Source organism: Poecilia mexicana, unplaced genomic scaffold, assembly GCF_051168715.1.
Source record: "Poecilia mexicana isolate PSO_F unplaced genomic scaffold, ASM5116871v1 scaffold_16, whole genome shotgun sequence".
Classification (NCBI taxonomy): Eukaryota; Metazoa; Chordata; class Actinopteri; order Cyprinodontiformes; family Poeciliidae; genus Poecilia; species Poecilia mexicana.
Genome location: NW_028263385.1, coordinates 11,608,549 through 11,631,464, shown reverse-complemented (window position 1 = coordinate 11,631,464; position 22,916 = coordinate 11,608,549). Strand labels below are relative to the sequence as shown.

At 33.5% G+C, this 22,916-nt stretch overlaps 1 protein-coding gene across 2 annotated transcripts; it reads left to right on the top strand.

Annotated features, from left to right (window-relative positions):
* Positions 1 to 1,096: 1,096 nt before the first annotated feature.
* LOC148154997 (cell adhesion molecule CEACAM6-like) lies at positions 1,097 to 11,902 on the top strand. 2 transcript variants are annotated; one of them, XM_088014233.1, is made up of 8 exons: positions 1,097 to 1,198; positions 1,382 to 1,717; positions 2,645 to 2,929; positions 6,518 to 6,793; positions 7,715 to 7,811; positions 8,187 to 8,224; positions 8,304 to 8,341; positions 9,815 to 11,902. In XM_088014233.1, the coding sequence occupies exons 1-8, from the start codon at positions 1,159 to 1,161 to the stop codon at positions 9,920 to 9,922; spliced, it is 1,218 nt and encodes a 405-aa protein (XP_087870359.1). In that variant the 5' UTR covers positions 1,097 to 1,158; the 3' UTR covers positions 9,923 to 11,902. The 2 variants fall into 2 exon arrangements, with proteins under 2 accessions (XP_087870359.1, XP_087870360.1); XM_088014234.1 differs by lacking the exon at positions 8,304 to 8,341.
* The last annotated feature ends 11,014 nt before the right edge of the window (positions 11,903 to 22,916 follow it).

Here is a 22,916-nt window from a genome sequence, read left to right as displayed (position 1 = left end):
TATTATAACTGAAACATAACACTTAAAGCTCCTGGGTTTATATAGAAAAATATTCAGATTTCTTTTTGTGGTTTTAAAGGCTCTACGTTGAAGACGGTGAAAAATAAAAGCATAACTTTCTGTTTTTTCTATCTCTCTTCTTGGCTCCCACACACAGAGCTGTTAGCCACTTGTTCAGCCCCTCCCTCCCGTTTCAAACTCTTCTTATCAACGTAAGAGTTAAAGGGCTAAATATGATTTAGATATTTGCTACTTTTCATAAAAAATCTTAAGTCTACGAGTTTTTTTTTGTCATAGGCTGCTGTGACAAAAAAGCAGTTTTACTAATTCCCAAGGCATAATGTGGCAGTTTATCATGATTCAGCAAAAGTAATTAAATAACGAAGTGCAGTCTGATTTTTATTGTTAATGTGTTTTTTTTTTCCTGTTGAGCAGTGAAAGTAAATAATATGTGTAACATGTATTTACTTACTGGAGGGTTTTGCTATTTGTGAAGCAGAGCCAAAGCGAGATCCTCACTTCAGTGGCTCTGACAGAGCCCATACCATTCCGCAGTGCTGCTGTTGCTCCTCCTAAACTTCAGACTGAACCATTGTTCTAATAATGATGGGGATGGACCTAAAAATTCATTCTTTTATTTTTTTTCTTAGACGAAAGGCGGATTTATCTCGTTCTTTGTTTCTTTTGCCTTGTCATATTGATATTGTTTAAATGCAAACCCCTTTTCAATGTTTTTTTTTTTTTTGTGGGGGATAATTCTAGACTTTTAAAAGATTTGGTGGTGGTGGTGGTGGGATATCCGCCCATGATCACAACTGACTAATATAACTTTAAAATCTGGAAAAATAAATCACAATGAAAAAGGATAGTTTGAACTTGTTAAATACTGTATGGAGTAAGCACAACCTGAATCTTATTAGATTGAGATCTTCTTTACCGCTTTTGAAGTAGTCTAATTTATAAAATATACTGTACCTATCTGGTTAGATCACCACAGGAGGGAGCCATCTAGCAATTTCTTAACTCCAGGGACATGGCTCACATTACTGTGATGATTTACAGTACAAAGTGTTCACCATTCATTGCAAAGCTTTTTTTAGTTTCAGTTCGAGTGCTGAGCTGTTCTGACACCGACATCTCCAGGTTTACATCAAAGCAATGTTGCGACTGCTTTTTGTCGTGGTTGTGGTTTTTATAGGTAAGAGAGTCATATGAATAAAATATTTTCAAGCCTATGTCGAGATTTTAGTAGTGTAACAACCAGCTAAACCTTATCCTCAAAATGATTAATATTTTCCTTAAATAAATTCCTTAAATTTTCCTAACCTTTTGTTCTTATCCAGATTTGCATTACTGCATTAAACTTGTAAATGTTTTCCAGGTTTATCTAATGGATCTGGAGTGTTACCAGATGGTCCTCTGAATGCTTCTGTTGGAGGGACAGTAACATTCATGACAAACTTGAATCCAACAGAGACACCATTTTCATCAGTCCACTGGGAATTTGATCCTGGTTCAGAACCTAAACTTATAGTTTTATCACCGACAACTGGAGACACACTTGGACCAGGATATGAAGGCAGGATCACTCTCTTCAGATCTACTGGATCTCTGGAACTCAGGAATCTGAAACTCAGTGACAGTGGAGAATACAGAGTTAGCATTATAACTTCTGAACTGATCACAAAGAAAGGACAAACCACACTGGATGTTTATGGTGAGTGGATGTTAAAAGCCAAGATTCAACTAACATGTTTCAGTCTCTTAAGTTTCACTGCAATTTATTTATTTTTTCCCTCTATCCATCTTTTAACCCTTTAAACAAGTGAGATCTGTAGACTATTATGCTGAGCTTTGAACTATTTTAAATGTATTTTGTGGGAATAAGAATTAAGAAATTAGTGGAATGGTCTGCTACAAATCAGGTTTCCTTCAGAGCATTTAAAATTACATTGGTCCAAATAAAATAAGAAACCTTTCAGAAAGGCTCAGAAACTTGTCAGTTGTGTTGTTACTTAGACAAGGCTTTCAGCCGCTGCATGAGTTCAAACTTACCAGTGAGATTAATGTTTGTAAAGCAGTTTTGATAAAAAAAGGTTTTCTGTTGATGTGCCTGAAAAGTGTCTTGAGAAGAGTAAGTGAGAGGGAGCAGAGTAAATATTTCCTGTAACTTTCATGGGAGAGTTTGCTGGTTAGAGATTTTTCCTTGTCAGTGCTGTACTAGTTTACTATTCTTTGTTTCCAACCTGTCGTATTATTTGATTAGGGCTGCAGAATAAAACTGACATGGTTTTATGGAAGTTGATTTAAAATTGGAGTTAAATGTTACAGAATAAAAATTTCACAACTGTAGACATTAAACATTGTCACAGGTTTATATAGATTAGAATTGATTTAAAAAAGTAATAGAATTTGTTGTTAAAAATGATTCAGAAAATTATATAAAGCCCTTAATTCAAGCAAAAAGCATAAATGTTATCTGAGGAGGAGTAAGGCTGTATTCAGCATGAACAAGATACAAATTCATTAGTTTTTTTATTTAACAATTTCTCTCATGTCAAGATTTGTACTGAATTGGTTCATGACTACAGTAGAGATTGTTGACTCTTGTATTTGATGACAAGTGTTGTGTTTCCTCCAACAGAACCAGTGTCCAATGTAATTGTCTCCCCACCAAGAGCAGACTTGATTGAGTTCACCAGCTCCGTCCATCTGTCCTGCTCCTCCTCTGGACGTTCTCTCTCCTTCATCTGGATGAACAGCAGCTCTGAGGTCACAGCCAGTGACAAAGTTCAGATCACTACAAATGGAGAAAACTCCAATCTGACTATAGTCAATGTGACCAGAAATGACCAGGGATCATACACATGTCGTGTGTCTAATCCTGCCAGTTTTATCATCAGTGATCCAGTAAACATCTCTGTTTATTGTAAGTTATTCATCTACTTGATTACCATCTGTGTAAATATGCTGTAGTCATCACAGATCACATTACCACCACACGTTACTGAACTGTCACATCAATATTATTTGAAAAATATTTATCTAGAAATCTAGTTAATGCTTCACTTAACAGGCTATTGTAATTATTTTAAGATTTGAATCTGCACTATGAAAATATATGTAATTTCTTATTGTTACTTAAAATTACATTTTCTTCATATTTTGCTGTTTCTAGTATCAGATGGTCCATCTGGATCCATCACAAGAACATCATAAGAAAGGGTCAGACATTAATCTGACCTGCTCTGCTGACTCATCACCTTTTTGATCATGATCAGGTCTATTGTAATTATATACCCAAATTATTACAGTTATTGGTGGCTTCATTAATAATCAGTCACCATGATTATGATGGTGGCTACATCATAATCTACGACACATTTTGTCCTTTTAGTAACATAAAAGGACAAAAATGTCAACACTGCAACCCATACTGTAGAAAGATGCAGCTAAAATTCACTCATTCATCTTCCTTACTAGGGACTGCACAATATGTTACAGATTTAATGACGATATGACTGTGGGCAATACACATATCACTAAGATCTGTTCACTTAAGTGCAATGCATTGGAGCTCTATAGATTTAGTGAGACTCTTTAATGCAGTGCAATAAGTTTTGTAAGGTAAAGAAGTGGTAAGGTGTTGAAGTCATTAAGCTTCTACAACCAAGCTCTTTTGATGCTGAAGCAGAGGCCAGAGGCAAACTTCTTGTAGAGATCAAAATATGAAATCATTTTTTCTTCCATGCAGCTGGATAAATTACTCATTTTTTGAGGTCTATGCATTAATATCTCAAAGCAGAAAATGAGACTAAAAAGTTGCCAGAAGATGAAATCTAATCAGATCTGATCCTGTGGAAGGCAGGAAGAGTTGGAAAAGTAAACAAAGAGATTGTATCTTCTTAAGCATAAAAAAGCGAATGATGAGCTCCACAGGTAACTTTCCCCACAACCTGCAGTCAGACATTTGCAAACTGAAGTGAGGAGATGACACCAGAAAGAAAGGTGCAGAAATATGGGAATGTTTTCTGAAGTCTGTGTAGAAAAAAATTAGATAGGAACATGGCTAGCATACGTCAGACCAAGCTCACTGTATATGAAGTTTTCTTCTTGGGTAACTTTGTACTTATTTAATTCTCATTTCCTTTCTGCTTCATGCACTTCAGAGTTGTTGGTAGTCAGTTCCATTTAGCCTTTCAAAAGCTTCACTGTTGTGTGATCTTTGGCCCAATACCTTTATTTAAAAATTGATTAATATTTTAAATATTGGCATAGATATTATGTTGTAGTAATTTAAGGTAGACAGTCCATTTTCTCCCCTAACATATAACATCATGGAGGAATGCTTTTTCAAAGACATGCTTGTTTGTAAAACTCAAAAATGTACTGACAGGCCTTGACCACTAATTTCTCTCCATATCCAAATTTTTTTTTTGATTGAATTAAAATTCAACTAAAACAGAAATGACTACACATGGCTAAAATGTGTAATAAAACTAAAATTAATTTGGGTAAGATTATTAAGAGACAGAAGCTTTAAACACACATTGATACTAACGAAATACTCAAAACTATTTATGCACCTTTTGTTGAAGATATAGGGTTTATTTCCAATAAAGAGCAGAAAAAACACTGCCTGGCCAAAAGAAGAGTCACCACAAAAGCGTCACTCATTAATATTTCCTTGAATTGCCTTTAACTTTGATTACAGCACATATTTGCTATGGCATTTTTTCAGTAAGCTTCTGTAATATCACAAGATTTGTTTCCATCTGTTGCATCAGTTTTTCATCGAGATCTTGTTTTGGTGAAGGGAGAGTATGATCACTGCTCAAAACTTTCTGACCCAGAGTGAGAGATGGTTCAAATGTTTAAGTGAAAGTGTTTTGAGTTAAGCTGATTGGAGTGTGAGACCACGAGTTTCCAAAAATTATATTTTTGAAAATGTTATCAAAATAACAAGAAACAAAACTTGAAATATATCACTTTATGACCAGTGGTTCCATATGATATGAGTTTCACATTCTGAGATTACCGTGAAGAAATATTGCAGTTTTACGTATTATTCAATTTTTTTTTATGTACTAGAATACCCTTCTAAATACTTTGTGTTTCTAACAAACAAATCAACTTTTTTTGCTGATAAATTAAGTATGTGTTTTAGGATTCTATCTTTATGTTTCTGAGCAAATTTTGACATTTTCATGAAAATGTGCTAAGTTCTGCAATAGTTTACCAAAAACCAACTCAATCCTTAGTTCAATGATGTCTAAGCAGTTGATTTTTCCTGTTGGTTGCAGTGATACAATTTTGTAGAACTTTGTCACTCAGCCCTGGTTCGGATACAAAAGCATTCCATTATGATTTTGCTCAGAGATACGGCAGCCCCGAATGGCTGCAAGTCAGGACTTGAAACACCCTGGCGAGAATTGATTGATAGCATTACTCAGCTTTACAAATGTGTGATTCATTTACATTGTGAACATGGAGCAGCAATGACTGTCAGACTGACTGCAGTACTTAGGAAGTGGGAGAGGCTGCTTGCTTTAGGACTGACAGGCTACAGCTGTCGTAACTGGCTTATTTTTGTGTTGTTTTCTCAAGTGATCGGACACTGGTCCAATCATGTGATTTCAGACTGATCGGAATCAGGTGTTAGATCCCAATTAGTGATTGGATATATGTGTAGTTTCTCTAAACACAAATGGGAATAATAACAGTATGTACCAATATGTGGTGGTACATAACCAGACTGTCTCGAAATAACGCATGTATAGCACTTTGCATCAGTGACAGCCATAAAGCAAAGCAGAATACAGCAGCATCTGGAATTGGGAGCACTGTTGCCAACTTAGTGATGTCGTAGCAATATTTTCAAACCCCGCTAGTGACTTTTTTTTCCTCCAAAAAAATGACTAATGACAGCTCTAGCTACTTTTTCTGATTTATTGAAGACTTTGGTGAACAAACAGGAAAACAGTACTTTAGTTACAGTGAGCAAAGAGAGGTGTCTTGAACCCCTCCCACCTCCAAAATAGCCTACAGTGGAGCAAAGAGGAGACCCACTCTGTTCAGTTTTCAATTTGCAATGGAATCACGCAAGTGCAAAGCTGCCGGTGATCCCGCTCTACATAAGATATAAATATATATTTGATATAAATATATTTACATATAGTTTGACATTTTGCCCAATGTTTTTTTAAACAGGAACTGTCGCACCAAAAAAAAAAAAAAAAAAAAGCTGTTTATTGTTCTACAGTTCTACATAATTTAGGAAAATATAAGAAACACATTTATTAGAAATCAGATGAAGTAAAACACACCATATTTATAAAACCTCATCAGTTAATCATGTTAGTAATACATTGGTCAGCCAATAAAGTTTTAATATGTGCTTTGTTTTCACATTTGTAATATTTGTCTCAATGACACTGATTAAACACTACACTAATAAAACTGGTTATGGTATTAATGTGTAGAGTTAGTTAATATTAATTGTTCTCTATTATTGCAGATGGCCCAGAGAAAGTCAACTTAGAATCATCTTCTCAAACATATACAGAAGGGTCAAAGATCCATCTGTCTTGTTCAGCTGACTCCAGACCTACTGCGACTTTTAATTGGTTCTTTAATGGAAATGTTCTGCTTGGTTCTGGATCTCAGCTTGAACTCTTCAATGTTCAGAAAAATCAAAGTGGAAACTACAGCTGTCAAGCCTTTAACAGCAAAACTCTGAGATATCAAACATCTCCAGTTTCAGTTATCTCTATAGAAGATAACGCCAAAGCAGGTAAGCTACATCACACTCACAAACTTTAAAAATATTTTATTTGTATTTTATGTGACATACAAACAACAGTAGCACATTTTGAAACATCTTTCAAAATCGTTTACAGACGAAAGTCTCAAAGGTGAATTTGTACTTTTTCCTCCCATAACCTGTAGGACCACATTTTACTCAGAGTAAATTGAATTTAGGTTCTGGACTTTGACTAGGCCATTCTAATAGGTGACTATGCTTTCATCGAAATGTTTACATTGTAGCTCTGGCTGTATGTTGAGAGTTGTTGTCCTGATGGAAGCTCCTCCTGAGTGGCAAGTCTCTTTTGCTACATTTAAGAGGTTTTTCCAGGATTTTCCTGTATTGAGTTCTTTCCATCTAACCATCAATTCTGACAGGTTCCTTGTCTGTTTAGAAGAAAATTATCCCAACAGTGCAAGTCTCAGTTATACTTATCGAAGAACTTCCCACAACAGACAGATTCATCCATTAGCGCTCACAAACCTGCAGACATTATACACTGATATGGAGATCGGTAGGAAGCTAAAAAGGGACATTTATTCCATACAGTTTAAGTTAGAATTTCTTATGTGAGGATTTGGTTCAATGGTAAAGGTGTTAGATGATTTCTACAACCTCAGTTTCTATGTATCTCCACCACTAGCCCCTCTCCTGAAAGCATTACCAAAACCATCCCTTCTGATATGTTTGATTGTGCTAATTATTTCAGTGCTGCTATTCATGATCTCCAGTTCTTTGCCTATGTTAGTCTACAGTAGAAGAGATTCTGAATCATTGTCTTAATTAGTAAAAATATTTGTTTTCCTAGCACCATTCCTGTCTGTTTCCTACTGCTTGCATTTGTCAAGGCATTATATAACTTGACAGTTTTACATTGTAAACATGTTTTTCTTTTTTATTGCTTTTTAGGAAGCATCCACCCTGGAGCCATTGCAGGAATTGTAATTGGCTGTGTAGTATGCATTTCTTTAATTGTCTTTGGAGTGTACTTTATACTTAAAAAGAAGTAAGTGAAAAAAAACCCTCTGAAAATAAAACACAACCTTATATAATTACTAATAATTTACAGTTAAGATAGGCTTAGATTATTCCTTAAAAATGTGAACAAAATGCCATGCTTTCTATATCTTGTCAATGCACTGCTTCTGTTTTGTAGTTATAATCTTGGATTTGACTGTATTTACTGTTGCCTGTATGTTATTAAAGAATTAAAGATAATTATAAGTGTTAAACAATATTCATTCAGTGATTGCAATTGCTTTATTTTATATATAATTGAAAATTATTATAAGAAACAGGATAGGACAATAGCGTATGGTGAATATTTATAAGTATTTTTTCTACTTTATTCTATTTTCATAATTTCTTTCTATCTCAACAGAAAACGGGGGACAACCTCAAACAGAAATATTTCAACAGGTAGGTGTGTAAAGGTTGTGCATGCATGTTTATTAATTCAGCATTTGTTGATTTACTTTAATTTATCTTTATTTCATAGATGGGAATAGACAAGCTAATGCTGCAAACAGCAATGAGGTAAAAATTATCAATGCTATATAAATTTTCATAGTAAGATTATTATTACGGTTATGGTTGCCATGATAAATTTAAAATCTTTGAGCATACCTGTAAGAACATACTCTGTCAAAAATAAAGGCAGTTTTTCTTAAAAAAAGAAATGTAAAAAATGTTTTTGAACAAAAATACAATGAATGACGACTCTCAATGGAACTCATGTTTGGATTTAGATTTCTTGTCTTTTCTGCATCATAGCATGTTGTTTTAAAGTTATGCATAAATAGTCACAGTCTGAAGAAGCAGTGAAAGTTGGGGAAAATTACCCTTCGTGTTTCTATATTTAGAAAGTTTAGAAAATCTGCCCTTTTCAGTGCAATTCAATTCAGTTTATTTCACAACAAATGTTATTTCATGTCACATTACAAATATTTTCAATTCAGTCACATATGCTTCCCAATTGATCCTAATGATGACACAATACAGCAAGGTCAGTTAATTATTCAAAGTAGTTTTAAAAAAAAATATTTCTAAGGAAACCAGCAGATTTCTTCAAGTCACTGACTTGCTGCATTTACTTGCAGCAACAGCAAGTTTGCTGGTGAAAAGTTGTTTAATAACTGCGGTCACTGCTTCCATTAAAGCTTCCATTAGTAATTAATGAGATATTTTTCTAAATTTACTTAAAAAAATTTCTTAATATCCACTTGATATTTAATTTGGTGCTTTTGTCAATGATTTTTGTTGTGCTTCTGAACAATAACAATAAAAAAACATTTTGATTCTGAGGTTGCATGATTAAGGATGGTGTAGGAAGAGTGTCAGAAATTTCAAACAGGACATAAGACTCTCTCCTTCACACAACTGACATGCACATAACATACAACATGCTCAAAATATTATTACATTTTACAATAGTTAAACATTTATATAAACATACGTTAGAGCAAAGCAAAACAAGCCACAGTTTTTTCATGAAATGGAAACAATATTTTTTTTGCTGATGTAGTAAGAGAGCTGCAACATTTTATCAAGGCTCAAGTCAGACTTTTTACTGAAGTTTGTTATATTTTCCCATATGCAAAATTATGAGCAACTGCACACTTTAACACCAAACAAACAAACATTGGGACATTTGAATTAACCCATTAATGTGCCAGTTGTAAACCTCAAGAAAAAAATAAAGCAATTTAACCACAGAAGGATGGCCTGACAATGAAACCTGGTTAATATAATTATTTTAATGGTGTATGTAGGAAATATGTAACAAATTGATGTTCAAAATGTTTTTTGTAGAAAGAATAACAGATATTCATATCTGTCAGGTAGCTGGGACTTTATCACCAAAATGTTGGACTTTGAATCAGGAAAAATAAATGTGACTCAATAAATTTGTGGTGTCTTTCATTTGATGCTTGTTTATGCAACCGTAACAAGGCGGCTGGTTTTTCATATTCAACAATGCTAATTTTTCTTTTTTTTTTTTTTTACCAGGAAGTGAACTACACAGATGTTAAGTTTTCGAAGAAAAATGTGCAAGCCCAGTGGGAATCAGATCACCCTTCACCAACCTACGCTGACATCAGGATGAACAGAAATTAAAGCACTCTGCAGCTGAAACCAAACAGGCTGGCTGCCTGGCTTTAACCAAATCATGCTGAAACTTGACGCTTTGTTAAGCAAAAACCAACGATGACAGAGCTGCCAGAGCTGGCTCATGACATTGTTGCTTTGCTTTAGCAAATTTAAGCATAGTTTACTTCTCTCTGGCACCTTATCATTGCTTCTGGCACCTTATCATTTAATGATTAACCATAATGGAAGTCAGAAGCCTGACCATTTCCGTCTTTTGATTTTATGACTAGAGTAAATTAAAAGTGAGCAGCAACCTTTTCTTTACAGTCCATTTTTTTCCTTTTACACATGTCTGATCAACCTTTTATCCTGATATGTGTAGTATGTCCCCACAAAAAGCTTAAGTTTTACATAGATATAATATATTCATCAATACAAATATTCTCTTAATTTCTATTTCATATCAATGTATCTTGTTAATTTATCATTACAGCATTGAAGTTAATGAACAACACACTCATTTTGATAAATTAGGAAGTGTCTGCAGACACTATTATGAGAAAACTGCAACTTTTACAGTAGATGTCTTATTTTGCACTGATAAAAATAAATTCTCTAACTTCTGGGAGTGCAACAGAAGTGCAAACACAAAAATTGTGGTTTGGTAGGAATTTAGGTTTTAAAGTTATGATCCAGTTCGATTTCAGTAGGTTTCTTTCAAGGTAAATAAGCAGATCATTATTTATGTCAGGAGTAAACAAAGAATCATTCTAAATTTCTGAAATCAATTTGAATTTATCATGTTCTAAAACTTAAAGTGAAAAGTACATCACTGACAGGAGATAATTGTTCTTTTAATGAATAAAGTAAAATAAGCAGGCATAGCCAGTGAATAGAAAATAGTCAGTGCTGATGTTTAAACATATTTTAAATAATACATTGGCCATATTTAAAAGTAAAACGTTAAAATCACTTGATAGTTGTTTTGATATTTTGACAGTCTAACCCAGCTGTACCTGAACACATGTTGCATTTAGTGACAAGTAGGAGTCCTCTTTGTTTTGGTGTCATGTTTTAAAGTTGCGCTCTTACCTCCACACATAAACATCCTCCATGTATTCAGGTAAAAAAACAACAACACTGTATTAATTCGTTCAGGTGTTTACCGTTAATCCCCTAATAAATCCAAAAGTCTAAAGTGGAAATCTTATCCATTACTGATCCAGTCAGGTTATTGTAATGTAGCTGTATTTTCTTGATGTAGAAGTGCATCCTTTATTGCTTAAACAATAATAAATTGACTGTAAATAGCAAAATCTAGGCAAATGTGATAAAACAGCCAAAGGTATGATCATACTTTATCTTGGTGATATTATTTTTATACTATACTAACATGGAAGTACTGAAGTAACAAACTAATTGTAGAAAAGAAAAATCCTTTTCTAAGCTTGACTTTTGAACCAATGGGTGATCATCTGAAAGAAAACACAAACAATATATATATTACTGTTTTCAATTATTGAAAATGTAGGACAGAAAAATCATGGTTTTAGAATTCTCTATTTTTTCTAATACATGTTGTGTGTTTACTATTATTTCTGTTTTTATTATTGGGTGAACAGGGTATTTAAGGAAATGATTAATATTTTTCTCCCTAAATAAGCATTTTCAAACACCTATTGAAGTCTTGGATTAGGCCTTCATTGCTTGTAAGGAACAGACTTGATAGATGATAGAATAGCTTGTAGATGATGTCTTGTTGGTGAATTGAACTTTTGAAAGCCCTTTCATAAGCCTGCATTCAACCCTCTTTACAATTTGTGGAATATCTATTTCATATCAACATGAAAAGAAGAAGAGAGGCCAATTATCCATCTATTACTATACCAGAAACTCATTGATGACTGCAGGTTTATTTTCAACCAATGTGTATAGTTTTTATGTATAATCCTGTTGCTGTAAATATTGTAGAGAAATCTACAAATAAATTCTAACTTTTGCACATAACCTTTATTTTGAAAGGCTAATTTTTTTTTCATCATATGTCCTGAAAACAACAAAAATGGTGCACACAAATTATTAAAATCCCAAAGAGAGAATACATTCATGACCATAATGAGTGGATGCAAGTTTAAAACTAGAGCTTTATATTACTAAGCCACCATTTGTTAAAATTATTTTTTCCTTATTCTGCATGAAGTAAAATTAGGGTTGTCAAAGTCTGATTTTCTGGACTTGACATTTAAGTGTTACAAAATAGCGGAAACAGAAATCTTTAATGGGGAAAATACTTTTTCACATCACTGTACACACTGAGGTGTGTTGAAGCAGAGATATGTTGAAAAGTTAAAGGGCATCAGCAGCTGAAGTTTAAGTCCAAAGATAGGTGGGTGAAGCTGAAACAAGAGGTGGAGCCATCGAAAGTTAAGAGGGTCAATTTTTTTTTTCAGTAAGCACTAAAAGAACAGACTGGATGTCAAAGAAAATAGTATATAAGGTATTTATATAAATAACATCAAACAAGTTTCCCAAAAAAAAGGAAAAACACTCTTTTTGACTTAACTACGGTCAGATCAGAATGAAAAATTTGAAGAATGTTGAATTAAAATGATTTGCAACAACATTTAATTTCCCTTTGGGATCAATAAAATATTTTGATATGATTTGAATTGAATTTGAATAAGCACCAACAGACCTCTGGCCTCCTCCACTTCTACCTGCAACGTTCACATGGACATAATAGGAAAGCTCCCCACTGTGAAGGTAATGATGATCAAATGGTTTTGTGTTTGAAAACCAAAGGGACAGAATCTGACGAGAGCAGGTCAGACTGACACACATAATACATGCAGTCATAGTTCCACTGAAGTTTATTTATAGCCAAGAAATTCAAATTTAAGTTTACTTCTTGTGTTTAGTAGATAAACCAGTTCTGAAAGTGGCTGAAATCAGCAGGCAGAACATTTCCATGTTTTTACTTATCAGCAATAAGCTGTTATACTTTCACTATGATTCAGCTGTTTGCTTCAGCACAGTGTTTCTCATTGTTCTCTTTGACTTCAGTACTCAGGTGAAACTCAGATCTTCAGTTTTTCTTGTGCATTACCTATTTTAAATTCAGTAAAACTGTCTGGATAAGATCATAGTTACTCCAAAATGAAATGTTATTTATACCATTTATATAGTTTTTTTTTTTTTTTTTGAAGACAGAGAGTTGTAGATACTAGTATACCCTATATCTGTTCACTTAAGTATTACATTGATCCATGATGTTGGGTGAGAAAATCTTCTATAACTAAAATTTGTAGTATCATAAATGGCCTGTACCTGTATTGTGCTTTATCTAGTCAAAAGTACTGCAAAGTTCTTTCCACTACCTTCAGTCATTTACCTATAAATATAAGGTTTTACCTTGTAGCCACAGCTGCTCTGAAGCAGTATAACAGAAATGAGTCTGCCATGCTCTGGCACCACAGGGCCCTCTGACCACCAGGTTGAAGTGTCTTACTTAAGGACACAATAACTGAGACTGACAGTTTCAAACTGGTTACAGGATGAACTCCTGCCAGTTTTTCCATAAATTAAGCAATAATGCAATAATGTTCTGCAGTTCCACTTGATTCACACAAAAATACAGGTCAATATGTTGCCCTTTGATAATTCGATTAAAATGCAAAGCTGTTCCACAGAGAATGTGGAAACTGTGATCAGGTTTATACAGCTCTATCAGGTGTTGCTATGATCAGATAAAACTGATCTTCCTCTGACTAAATGTCCAAAGTACACACTGAAACACAACACTGAAAATAAGTGGGACAAACACTCATTTGGGTTATGAATTTAAAGTAAGATTTGACATTTAGAGACTTGGAGTACAGAAATACACAGTAGCATCTGAGCTACATGCTCTATATTAAACATTTATTTTGAGACAGGGGGAGATTATTGTGAAACTCTGTGTTTCATACAAGAATGTTTTCTGTTGATACTATTTAAATATAGGTGTTTAAAGCCATCATAATGTTTCTAAGTACATGGAATGACTTGAAAATAATGACTAAATTGATATCTTCACTGATTAGTAATTTTAGTGGGTTTCTTGAGGAAGTGCTGATAATGTTGTCACTTAACAGTAAGGCTTGCTACTCCACAGAATTATAAGATATTTCTATAAAGAACATTTCACCACAAGACTGATTAAATCTAGCCCCTTGTTTTAATTTGTTCCAAAGAAATATGAGCTGCAATATTGTTGCTAAAAGTTGGATTCAGGAAAATATTAATTTCAAGGCTGTACCTTAACCCTTGCAGATTAATGCTGATATCTTTCATTGCTCTTTTAATACACTATTAATTATTTAGCTCAGCTAAATAATTAACAAAAAATAACCTGTCTTGTTGTTGCACAAGGCCCTGAACTTGATGCAAAAGTTGTTTTTATTGGTACTCTGAAAGGAACACACCTCTCTCTGTTCAAGCTTAAATATTTATTTATATCTGTTCACTTAAATACACATACAGTAGATGTTGAGTTGTGTAATAATTTTCATTTGGTTATTAAAGGAATTACTTCTTAAAAAAACAAGATGCTATTGTTATGAATGTAGATTTGTTGTAAAGATGTAGTAAAGAGTCATTACTTCATAGATTTTACTTTAAACTTGGTGGAATATAGAGGAGTTTCTACATGAATACAGGAAGAACAGAAAGCAAAGGGAAGTTGTACTTAATCTTCCAAATGTCAGGACTGAACACATTGTTGGTGACCTGAAAATTCAGGAAACAGTAAACTTAAATGAGGAAGAATATTGTTTTTTTTTGTCTGTTTTGTAGATGAGGATGCTGATTGCGCTGAAGTTCTCCCGGGAACTAAGAGTCAGAAATATGAGAAGTTTGAATAAATTTGTTCCTTTTCCACGAAAACATACCGGTTTTTCTTGAATAACTGGAATAGATCATCTGGCTTTTAACTCACTGTTGCTGAAATGAGGTTGTAAACTATTTTAATTTTACCCACAATATTCAAATCATTATTTCCTGGATCTGTTTGCTGAACTGGTTCTGAATATTTCATTGTATGGTTGATAACAGCAACCACCCAGTCACACCATTACAAAATGTATATATTGAAGCTTTGAAAAACTAAATTAAACATAAATTATACATAGTCCAGTGTGCATTTTTGTCTATTTTAAGCAGTCTGGTGTTACTCGGATAACCAAAGAGATAATACAAGACAAATAAAAAAGGGTTAAAAAAAATCTAACAATAAGGAAGTAGGTCTCAGGTAAAATAAAATCAATTTCCAGTAAGAGAGCAGCAATTAATTCAAAGTTTACAGTGAATATAGTAGCCAAATAAAGACGTGTTAAAGGTCGGTGTCAAAGCATAGCTTTTTAGGTATCAATCTTGTGTTTCTTCCATAACACTTTGTATTTAATTTCAACTTAATAATACCTCACATCAGAAAACCACCCACCAGTTTGGCACAGTGTTTCATTTAAGCTCTAAATATAATTACAAATTAATATTTGTTGTTGCCAAACCTTGATGAGTTTGCTGAGAATAGCTGTTTTGTATAAAGCAGGATGAGCATGAATGTTACAATAAGGTCTGAGAAAGGGGGAGTTTGTTAGTGATGGATTACATTAAAACGGTTCAGATTTTAATTTACTGATTCATCATTACATAAGTTCCTGTGTTTTTCTGGTGAATGAATTGTGTACCGGTAGTTAATAATCAAAATAATTAACTGGAAATTAAGGGACAGTTGCATTTGGAGAACGGACTACAAGTAAAGAGTATCTGTGAAAACAATCCTGTACAATTGAGCAAATTCAACACATTTCCAATATTAAAAATATTAATGAATATAAGAATTGTGCACTAATAATAATACATAGATCACAAAGAGACCAAGGTAAAAATAAAAATAAAAAATACCATAACATTTAAATTCCCTTCTAATTAAAACGTGAGTTTGATCATTTAATATCAGGAGGTACAGTGAAATGAAAATACAAGAAACAGAGGCATATTAACGATCTGGCACCATTTTTGATAGATTTTCACATAGAAATAAACAGTATAATTCTCTCATTACAGGATGCAAAAACACAATTTGTATGCCAAAGGTAAATGGTAAAAGTAAATACACAAACTAATCCAAACACTTTGGTGTAAAATGACTTTGTTGATTCTTTATTAATGCACAAATGATCAACAAAGAATTGATCATTTGTCCTATTTACATTTTTATTCAATGCTTATAGGACTCCACTCAACAGACCAATAAAAGACTCCAGCAGAAAACCTTATCCATATGGATACAGACAGTATTTACATCAAGGTCTAAATATAATGAAAAAAAAATAAAAAATTCCACCTATAAAATATATGTGAACTTGCTGGTAATTCTTTAATTTTTAGTTGTGCAAAATGTTTTTTTTTTTAATTAATTAAAAGAATGACTGATGTTGAATAACATTGTATGGACAGTGAAGAGGGAAATTTTAAAAGTTTATCTTTTTGTCTTATGTAGGACAACTTTATGTAGGACAACCTTATGTAGGACAACTGCTTTATCTTGACATTATTGGGTCAAAGAATACTGATAGGATCTTTTAATGAGTAACCAATTCAGGTAGTTTCCTGAGGACTTCAGTTAGAAGAGGAGTGGTTACAAGTGATGATAGAGGAGTGGTTACAAGTGATGATAGAGGAGTGGTAACGACTTCTCACAAGGGTGAGAAGTCGCCATCTGGTGGATTAAACAGTGAATGGTTCAAACCATTCTGTGCATTTCACACAGCTGTTATTAAGGTGCAAATATACCCCAGCTAATGAGAAGAGAGGACAAATGATTTGTTTTTCCCTGAGACAATGAGTAAAGATTTCAGCATATCTTCAAGAAAGTAACAATTTTTATTTCTTTACCTTCAGGAGAATTTCAAAAATCAAAAAACTGTGTTTTAGAGAATCTACCATCAGTTTTTAATAATTAAGTCAAGATTTGACTTGCCCATAAATTGCAGTTATTATGCTTGTTTAATTCTAAAAGTGTAGATTTAGTCAAAAGCATTTGAAATGCTCACTTTTGTATTTTCACACATAAAATAAACATCTAATGAACCAAAACAGTGTTCTTCTCTAAAGGATATTTTTTCGTGAGAATTATCTTGTTCAGCTTTTATTGAGTCTAAATATTTTACATTTATAATTAGAGGTGATACAGTCCAGGACATTTAAAAAACAATAACCCTGTACAACAGGGATAAACTCCAGTCCTTAAGTGCAATTACCCTGCCATCTTAGGCATGTCTCCACTTGATCTGTCTCCACATAAACACCTGAATCAAATAATTAGTTTATTAGACAGACTCTATTGAACTTGACTGCATGTTGAAGAGGCAATTTAACCATAAAAAACATGCTATATATATATAAAAATTACAAGTGTTTTTCTTTATGAAGCCCATTAGAAGATGAAGGTTCATTTGTTAAATTTCTTGACTAAGAGAAATATTTATTTAAAGGAACTTATGTATTGGTGGGATTTCAACAACAAAGCTCTTGTAAAGCCATTTTTAATTCAAAAGGGGGAATTTAGCCTAGTAGAAAAATAAATAGGCATAAACGCTCAAAGTCAAATGAAACCTGTTAATGTTAAATTGCTAAAAGAATCAAAGTTATTTTTTTGTTTTGAAATTACTAATTTAGCATCTGTTTTTTCATGTTTTCATATTATTTTGTTCTCCGTGATATATTGAGAGAGTTAGTATGGCAGAGACCAAGTAAAGTTAGTTTTTTGTGCCTCCAAGTTGAGCATCACTGGGCACAGATCGCTGAAGAAATAATTAATTCAGGTGTGTGCATATGAATCTCACAAGCTCGGTCAAATCAATCCACATGGCGCCACCTCCTGGTTCTGTATGTTAGAAACTGAAGGTTCTAAAATAAAAGAATTAGATGACTATTTGAATGATCTAATTCAGATAATTCAGTGATTTTTTTGTCACCTATTCACAGGTACATAAGATTATGGAGTTACATAAAATATGCGTAATTCGATTGAAAAAACTTTTTTTTATAAAAACTTTGTTGTGAATGTGAGTTTTAGATCTTCAGTTTAGTTTATCTGGAACAGTATCAAAAAAAGTGGTTCACACCAATAATGCTCTACACTACAAAAACACAAAATCAAAAGTTTTTTTGCATTGTATATGATATGATTTCCATTTAAATTATGATTTAGTACATGATGAATAATGGGAACAAAAACAGGTTAAGATTTCTGAAATATGTACAGTATCTACACATTATGATGAGGCAAACCCAGTTTCTTCTTTTACATTTATTTTTAACTTCATTCCAAAAACACAATAAAAGAAGAAATATTTCAATGAAAGTCTAAAAGGCCATTATGACAACAACAAAGAACCATCAAACATATTGTTTTAAAGTTTTTTGATCTTGAGGCTTTAAAGTAAAATTTGTGGTGATGCTTGAGGTCTGAACTGTTTAAAGTAACAAAATTGTGATAAATACAAACATGAAAACGTTTCTTAGATGATGCGCAGTGCAGTAAAAGTCATGCATTTCCTGCTGGCCACTAGAGGGAGGTGTCTGACAGCTGTTTTAGACAACAGAGCAGTAACTAGTTGACAACAGAGGTTTGGACTGCTTTCTGAAATAAAAACTCCCCATTTTTCTAATTTCTCCTTCTTCTTAAAACCTAAAAACAAAGGATCTGACATCTGTCCAGCTTACTTGCAGTTCATGTTTTATCAAGGAAAAAGTTTTTTTTTCAAGGGTGTTTATGGCTGTTCATCAGTGGCATATATGAAGAAAGGCAGAGAGAGAAGAGGAAGACATGCATCAAATTGCACCAAACCTGGAACTGAATCGAGGTCATCTGCACTGAGAACTGCAGCCTCCATATCTGGTGCTCCTGCTTTTGACACCTCAATTATATTGTTCTTGTTTACTTTGGTCCCTACCACTTCCTCTTTTCAGCAAAACATAATATTTATGAGCTACAAATTGCGGTGAGACAACATATTGCACTCCTTTTTGACCAACTAAACATGGCCTAAATAACCAATCACAAAAGGTTACAATAATGTCAATTACAGAGGTTAAAGAGGTTGAAAAGTTAATGCTTAGCATCACTACAGTCAACAGTAGATAAATAGCGTAGCTGAAAACAAATCTCGTCAAGAACTTTGCATTGATAAAGCTTTTTTAAAATTACTTTTCTATTCTAGATCAATTTGGAGGATTGGAGTAAATAAACATTTCAACAACGTTTGAACAATGTATAATATTTTACATATTTGATTCATTATTGGAAGACTTTAAAATTTTTAGCAAGGAGATAAATAGGAATAAACCCAAAAAGCAAAAATATAGCAGAACAATATCAGTTTCTTCGTGTTTTATCATGTTTTTTTCTCTGATCATCTGTGTGACAAGAAAAAAAAATATTAGTGCTGTGATTGACTTCATACCACAAGTCTTTATAAAAATACTTAGCAGTTAAGTATTTTTAAATATAACATAATTAAAATGTATCCAAGTTCTTTAAACTGTTTCCTTTTTTAACAGATTCCTACTTCAGAACTCACCTTTAAAGAACCAAAAGCTGATGATTTTATTTCTTCTTTATCCGTCTCATTTCCTCATACACATGTTCTGGTTCTTTACTTCTTTGTGTAGCTGCAGAATTCTCATAAATATGACTTTCTTCCTTATTTTTATTGTTCTTTATTCTTGGCATGTTTTCATAATCATGCTGTTGCTCTGAAAGTAAAAATATTTTTAGTTTTAAAATATTTTCTTAATATGGGTATTGATGATAAGCCAGTTTAAGTTATTTCATTGAGCTCCAAATGATACAAGTTCCCTAAATTGTTTACATTTACAACGATCCAGTTACTAGGAAAGTGAAGTAATTGAGATTCATGTATTAAATGGATTGTAAACATACTGACCTGTTGTGCCTGAATGTGGTGTAGGTTCGATATTTTCTCTAAAAAGCCCATATTCAGAGAAAAAATATGTTAACACTTTATTTGAAGGGGTGGGGGTGAATAAGACTGACATGACACTGTCATAAACATGACATAACACCTGTCATGAACATGAATAAGCCTTCATGAATATTTATGACTGTTGTCATAAAGCGTCATTCGGTAAATTATGACACTTTTAATACAAAGTTGACATTATTCAAATGTCTTTGTTATGACAACTTGACATTAACTAAGAAATCATTACTGATATAAATTTGTTATAAAAGTATTACTGATTGCACTTTAAAAATGAGGTAACTTTATGTTATTAAAGGTAAAGTTTAAACAGTAATGATTTCCTGGTTAATGTCAAGTTGTCATAACAAAGACATTTTGAATAATGTCAACTTTGTATTAAAAGTGTCATAATTTACCGAATGACACTTTATGACAACAGTCATAAATATACATGAAGGCTTATTCATGTTCATGACATGTTATGTCATGTTTATGAAAGTGTCATGACAGTCTTATTCACCCCCCTTCAAATAAAGTGTTACCAAAAATATTGTTGAAATGAGTTAATAAACATACTCATCATTAATTTCTGGAAGGTAAAACAATAAATTTTATAAAGCAGGTAGGATAACCTGCTTTGACATACCTACCATATCCTCCTGACTACCAGTAGTTCGTTTTTGTCCTCTGTAGAGGACATTTCTAAACTTGAATATCTCCCACTCCCTGCATTCTACTGAATTAATTCCTTTTGGTATCTGGAGAGGACATTTAGGGCCTTTCAATGATACCACATATGAAGGGGTGGGACTTTTGTTTGTATCTTTTTCTAATACATAAAAATTGCGTTCATCAGTAATAACACATTTTGTGGGACGAGACAAAGTAAGTGCATAAAACCTTTTATTACCTTACAAAGAATGTGGGATTTAAAAAAAATGGTGATTGGACAATTTTTTTTTCCTGGTAGTCAGGAGGATATGACATACAAGAGGACATGATCAAGGAAACGTGATAAATATGGATAATTGAGAGAACACTTTGTCACAACTGCTGCTGGGCTGTGACCACTCACACCTGATCATCATCACCCTGAACTCCAGCTGCTGCCATATAAGGACGGATCTTCCCCCTGTACGGCATCAGATTGTTGTGAAACCCTCAGCGTAACACCTTCAGGCCTGCTGGAGAAACTTGAGCTAACTGCCCGGTAACTAACCTGTCTGTCTCTTCCTTTTGCCTAGTTGCCTCTACTGTCTCCGATCCTGACCTGGAGGTCCTGGATTTGGACCTCCTGGCTTTGACCCCCTGTCTGTCTGACCCTGAGATCAGGAACCGCCTGACCCCGATTTGGATTCCATGGTTCTGACCCTGGCCTGTCTGACTAAGAATAAGTTTATTTCCTCATAAACACCCGTTTTGTATTCACTGTTCAGTCCCTGAGTCCATCAGTGCCTGACTGTGTCACACTTATGTGATGTTAATCAGAGTTTAGCATGAACTGTGCTCTAATGTAGTTTAAAAAGCTCAACATATAAAATGTATTGTTGGTTACATATAGAAACTCACCTTCTTTTGTAGATGAAATATCCTCCAGCAGCTCCTGCAGCAACAACTAACAAACATGCGATTACTATTCCAGCAATGGCTCCACCAACGAGACCTCCAGGTTTACTAGCATCTGAAATAAAGGAGAAAACACAAGAAAGCAGGTTTTTGAAAAATATTTTGGATATTTTTTTATCACAATGAAATTATGAATAGACATAGTAGTTACACTGTATTTGTTACACATTGACAAAGTGTAGATTTTGGCAATCTTATCAATACGAGAAAACAAAATACCAACATAGCAATGAAGGGTCTGCTGAAGGAAGGACTTTGTAAGAGTTCTGTATACTTTGTTTACATTTTTAATTTGTGAAGTTATACTACAGTTTTTATGTTTATAAGATTAGGACTTATGTCTAATAAAAAACTAAAATTCTAATTTCTCATATGTTTCAACATTTATAACTCAGTATTGGTTAGAACAGAATTTAAATTAGTTAATGCATCGTAAGTGGAATAGCATTGAAAAGTTGAGTTCTTCTACATTAATTGGTTTTTACTTTAACATAAAAATGGATACAGAATATCTGTCTATTAACACAGAGGTAGAGCTGTTGAAAACATTCTTATACCTACCATGTATAAAGACAAGTAAATGTTGAGATGTTTGATATGTCAGAGTTTTACTGTTAAAGGCCTGACAGATGTAGTTTCCACTCTGATTCATCTGGATATTCATCAGTTGGAGCAACGGACCGCTACCGATCAGCTGGTCTCCATTCAGAAACCACTGATATTCAGCAGAAGGTGATGAGTCAGCAGAGCAGATCAGATTAATATCTGATCCTTTCTCATATTGTTCCTTTAATGGATACACTTCTATTGTCACATTGTCTGGACCATCTGAATGTAGAAACAGTAAGATGTAAAGAAATTAATCGCACTGAAAAAATAATGATGAGAAAATTCATATATTATATGTGGGGTTGCAATTCTTAACAATTACAATATGAGGTTAAATTAAGTATTAAGAAAGTTAATAGATAGAAAAATACATATATTAAAGGAAAATAACTTTTCCAATTATATTCATAAAATGACTGAAGCAGATTTACACAGATGTTGAGCATTTAGATGAACAACTTACATCTAACAGAGATGATTACTGGATCACTGATGGCTGAACTGGCAGGATTAGACACATTGCACCTGTAGGATCCCTGGTCATTTCGGGTCACATTGATTATAGTCAAAGTGGAGTTTTCTTCATTTGTAGTGATCTGAACCTTGTCACTGGCTGTAACCGCAGATTTGTCTTTCATCCAGATGAAGGAGAGAGAAGATCCAGAGGAGGAGCAGAACAGACTGACGGAGCCGTTGAACTCAATCAAGTCTGCACTCAGTGGGGAGACATTTACACTGGAGACTGGTTCTGTTGG

Coding starts and splice junctions, on each gene's coding strand:
- LOC148154997 (XM_088014233.1), top strand. CDS start 1,159: ATGTTGCGACTGCTTTTTGTCGTGGTTGTGGTTTTTATAG. Junction 1,199..1,381: donor CGTGGTTGTGGTTTTTATAG/GTAAGAGAGTCA, acceptor AATGTTTTCCAG/GTTTATCTAATGGATCTGGA. Junction 8,225..8,303: donor AAACAGAAATATTTCAACAG/GTAGGTGTGTAA, acceptor TTTATTTCATAG/ATGGGAATAGACAAGCTAAT.